This window comes from Corapipo altera, unplaced genomic scaffold, assembly GCF_003945725.1.
Source record: "Corapipo altera isolate COAL_440 unplaced genomic scaffold, ASM394572v1 58533, whole genome shotgun sequence".
Lineage (NCBI taxonomy): Eukaryota > Metazoa > Chordata > Aves > Passeriformes > Pipridae > Corapipo > Corapipo altera.
This window is the reverse complement of record NW_020888535.1, coordinates 1-2,809: the sequence shown is the minus strand read 5'-3', so window position 1 is coordinate 2,809 and position 2,809 is coordinate 1. Positions and strand designations below refer to the sequence as shown.

The window sequence follows — 2,809 nt, the reverse complement described above, 5'->3', positions numbered from 1 at the left end:
CAAGAGGAATTGGTAATATGGATTTTATTTGACACTCTTCATTCAGCCAATTTCCCACCCACCACATCTTCCACTTCTTCAGTCCAGCTCTCACCAATCTGGCCATAAGGAGACCACAGTAGACCATGTCAGGGGCCTTGATAAATTCTGGGCACACAACATCCCCTTCTTTTCCCTCCCACAGGGGTTCTGCAATCCCTGCCTTGTCTTTCCCATGCCTGGCAATGGCTGCAGGAAGACTATGCCCTTCCCTGCTGAACCTGAGCAGTCTGGAACTCTCTCAACCCTCCTTGCTGCCCTGTTTGCAGACTGCTTCCATGGCTGCCTTTGCCAAAGCCCCAGAAAGCTCTGGGATGGCTCTGGCTTTTCCAAAGGATTGGGAGAGGTCTCCCAGTGACACTGCCCAACCTTCTCAATAGCCCTGACACCAAACCCTTTTCTATTACCCCACAGTTCCAGACGGGGTGCCCAGGACACAACACAGGTTGTCCTGGTGGTTCTAGAGAATGAGAAGGGATTTCTTCCTCGAGGCCAACCCCTCCAATTGGATCTGAGTGCAGCTGAAAGGTTCCCTCAGCATTTTGCCCAGTGCCTCCCTGCCCTGAAGGTTTCTGGCCATCAGGCTGGAGCTGAGGGGGTTGGGCAGGTGCCTGAGGAGGGGGTAGAACAAGGGCTGTGTCCAACTGTGCCAGGAGGGCTGTGCTGGGCAAGGATGAGGAGGCTGCAGAAAACAGTGGCACTGGGGAGGTGAGAGGAGCAGCTGGAGAGACCTTGTGCCTGCCCACGCTGGGCAGGAGCTGCCCCAGGATGGCAGCTCTGAAGCACTCACAGGATGTCCCTGGGAACAGGAGGGCAAGACTGGATCTGAAAATGAAACTTGGAAAGCAGAGAGCAGGAGTGTCATGGTGTCACTGCAGGATTGTTCCAGTCCTGGAGCAAGGTCACAGGAGAAGTGACCCAGTACAAACAGTGGCCTCAGAAGATCCCACAGCATCCTGAAGACGCTGTGAGGGAGCCCAGCTCTGCTTCACAAGTTGCCAGGGCCTGTCCCTGCCTGTGCTCCAAGGGCTTCCAGCCCCCAGGACTGTGCTCAGAGAGCACTCAGGCCTTACAGCGAGAAAGGGCCTCAGGAGGACAGTGTGGAAGTGGCAAGAGAGCAGCTCTGCAAAGACCAAGCCCTGCTGCTCCCTGGCAGTGCTGCTGGGCTGGGATTATTGTCCCCTTCCCCTTTGCAAATACACCCTGTCCTGTAGTGTGCTGTCCTTTAGGAACATCTGAGAAGAAGGGTTTTGGACAAAGAAGGCACTGCAGTGTCCTTTATTTTGTTTAAATAGTCAGAGAGAACAATTAATAATTTTTACATCTCTGGATCAAATTGAATGTGTAGACACTAAATTAGAAGGCAGATGCATAATAATATATCATTGCACAGAAAATTATTGCCAGAAGAACCTGATGACCTCCACAAAAAACCTGAGCGGGAAGGTTGGGCCATTAAGGAGTCCCATTCTGAATGCTACACACCAGAACACAGGCACCTTATTGCTCCAGAAAAGCATCCAGTCATCATTTTTCTCACAGCATTCTTTGAGCTCCTGGTTCCTCAGGCTGTAGATGACGGGGTTCATTGCTGGAGGCACCACTGAGTACAGAACAGACACCACCAGATCCAGGGATGGGGAGGAGATGGAGGGGGGCTTGAGATAAGAAAACACGTCAGTGCTGACAAACAGGGAGAACACAGCCAGGTGAGGGTAGCACATGGAAAAGGCTTTGTGCCGTCCCTGCTGAGAGGGGATCCTCAGCACAGCCCTGAAGATCTGCACATAGGAGAAAACAATGAAAATGAAACACCCAAATCCTAAACAGGCACTAACCCCAATGAGCCCAAGTTCCCTGAGGTAGCCTGAGTGTGAGCAGGAGAGCTTGAGGATGTGTGGGATTTCACAGAAGAACTGGCCCAGGGCATTGCCCTGGCACAGGGGCAAGGAAAATGTATTGGTTGTGTGCAGCAGAGAATAGAGAAATTCAGTGGCCCAGGCAGCTGCTGCCATGTGGACACAAGCTCTGCTGCCCAGGAAGGTCCCGTAGTGCGGGGGTTTGCAGATGGCAATGTAGCGGTCGTAGCACATGATGGTGAGGAGGGAAAACTCTGCTCCAAGGAAGAAGACAAGCAGAAAGACCTGTGCAACACATCCTGAATAAGAGATGGTCCTTGTGCCCCAGAGGGAATTGTGCATGGCTTTGGGGACAGTGGTGCAGATGCAGCCCAGGTCTGTGAGGGAGAGATTGAGCAGGAAGAAGCCCATGGGGGTGTGCAGGTGGTGGTCACAGGCTACGGCGCTGAGGATGAGGCCGTTGGCCAGGAGGGCAGCCAGGGAGATGGCCTGGAAGAGCCAGAAGTGCAGGAGCTGCAGCTCCCGCCTGTCTGCCAATGCCAGGAGGAGGAACTGGGGCATGGAGCTGCTGTTGGGCATTTGCTGATTCTTCCTACAGTGTCTGTTCAGAAAAGGAAGCCACATGGTAAAGTTAAGACAGACCTCTGTGAAAAACCAACTTCATTTCTAAAATAAATCAATGTGTCAAATGTCACCAAATTCACTGCCAAGGAGTCAGGTTTGCTCTGCTGCAGGGGGACATGGAATTTTTTGGTAGAGCTCTCACACACCCAAGGAATGTCAGATGTAAGAGACTTGAATACAAAAGTTCCATCTCTACACTAATGACTCAGAAGAGCTGGGGCTGCAGAGCAGAAGCTTAGTGGGAGCTTAGAATAACTGTACCTGTGTTTTCTGTTTTTACCATCACA

The 2,809-nt window shown here is 52.0% G+C and overlaps 1 protein-coding gene across 1 annotated transcript; it reads right to left on the bottom strand.

Annotated features, from left to right (window-relative positions):
- Window positions 1-1,579: 1,579 nt before the first annotated feature.
- LOC113941992 (olfactory receptor 14C36-like) lies at window positions 1,580-2,477 on the bottom strand (the record flags this gene model as incomplete). Its single annotated transcript, XM_027633128.1, has 1 exon — window positions 1,580-2,477. A coding segment is annotated over exon 1 (898 nt), but the record flags the coding sequence as incomplete, so codon positions are not given.
- Window positions 2,478-2,809: the final 332 nt, after the last annotated feature.